Source organism: Phytophthora parasitica (assembly GCF_000247585.1).
Source record: "Phytophthora parasitica INRA-310 unplaced genomic scaffold supercont2.50, whole genome shotgun sequence".
Lineage (NCBI taxonomy): Eukaryota > Oomycota > Peronosporomycetes > Peronosporales > Peronosporaceae > Phytophthora > Phytophthora nicotianae.
Genome location: NW_008649036.1, coordinates 409,836 through 411,410, shown reverse-complemented (window position 1 = coordinate 411,410; position 1,575 = coordinate 409,836). Strand labels below are relative to the sequence as shown.

General features: G+C 43.7%; 1 protein-coding gene across 1 annotated transcript; it reads left to right on the top strand.

The window, feature by feature from the left end:
• Positions 1-47: 47 nt before the first annotated feature.
• Positions 48-422, top strand: PPTG_15623 (hypothetical protein; the record flags this gene model as incomplete). The annotated part of the gene is made up of 2 exons (XM_008912883.1): positions 48-189; positions 256-422. The coding sequence occupies 2 exons, from the start codon at positions 48-50 to the stop codon at positions 420-422; spliced, it is 309 nt and encodes a 102-aa protein (XP_008911131.1).
• Between the last annotated feature and the right edge of the window lie 1,153 nt (positions 423-1,575).

Sequence of the window (1,575 nt, the reverse complement as noted above, 5' to 3'; positions counted from 1 at the left end):
AACCAACTCAACACTCGGAAACCCTCGACGGGTTAGAAGCTGAGCACATGAAGGCGCGGTTAACACGTGGTGAAGAAACCAAGAGGAGGAACGAAGAGTCTCAGAATCTCCCACAAAGCAAGCGTCGGAAGCGAAAAGACAGCCATGCTGATGCTAATGAGGCTGCCAGCTTTGAATTTGACAAGCAAGGTAAGTGCTAATACAATAAGGTTTTCCTGCAGGTTTCTAAAACCTGTGTATTTCATTGTCTGGCAGATTTCTTCGATGCCATCGACGCGCCATTGTTTCGGGTGTGCGGAAGCTGTGGTGAACTCGGCAATGCAAACAACTCAAAGTTGAAACTATACGATCCCAAATCTAAATTTTTTCTCCTCTGTGTAATGCCGATGAAGAGTGCGAAATCATTCCTGAAGGCCTTGTAAACGATGACTGTAATGAAAGTGTTCGTGAAGGGCTTGTAGCTAGCGAAGACAAGACAATGATATGGCTATGTGACAGATGTAACAGATCTCTGTTGGCACGGAAAACACCCAAATTTTGCCGAAGTAGTGGCTTTAGAATAAGAGCTGTTCCAACTGAACTGGCTGAATTCAATCGAATGGAGTCAAGGCTAATTGGCCTTGGCATTTCTTTCACTACGTGTGTAAATCAATACAGAGATGGCCAGGAATTTACTCGCGGAAATGCCGTTAACTATTGGAACGAGCCGGGTGAAATGGTAAAAGAGCTTCCAAGACCATTAAAAGACTGTGGCGTTGTATTGCTTCAATCAAGATCTGATATCACAACAAACTACTTTCGTGTGCGTCCAGATTTCGTGAGGCGCGCGCTGTGTTGGCTTATAGCTAACAACCCTCTCTATGAAAACATAAGAATCTCAGAAGAAAATTTACGAGAATTAGATGATAACCTCAACGGCGATATACCATGCATATCCGTCACGGATGATGAGGTGAGCGAGCTGCAAGGACACGTTAATCAGGCGAACAGCGAAAAACAAGCTAAGCCAAATAACTGCAATGATGGCACCCGTCGTGGGAGTGATGATAGCTCAAGTGGATATTGCAATTCGTTGGTATGTGAAGGAGCATTAAATGCTAACACCGACTCGAGTGTCAGTGAAAGCGAACCCGATATTCTTGATAATCTGACGGAGTCATTTGAATTAGAAGTTAACCAGGATGGCAAACAAACCGAAGTGGGTTATATTCTAGATTCTATAGGGGTCAATTCTTCAGAACTCAGATCCCGACTGGTGAACTGTGTCGTCAAAAAAATATTATAAACGAGTACACAACTAAATTGTTGATGCAGTGCTGCTTCCCTACGTTATTTCCGGACGGCTTAGGGGGTTATAATTCCGTGGGTGGGTACAAAACTAGACTTCATGAGTATAATTTAGCCGAATATTGCGCGCACTTGATGAAGTGGCACGATAGACGCTTTGTTATCCACGGCAACTTTAAATTCTTTTGCATGAATCTAGTTCAACGCCGCCAAATTGATGGTTTAGTGAGACGAATCGGATATTCTGAAACTCGCGCTGAAGCAATAGATTTAGCGGGTTGTGGAAGG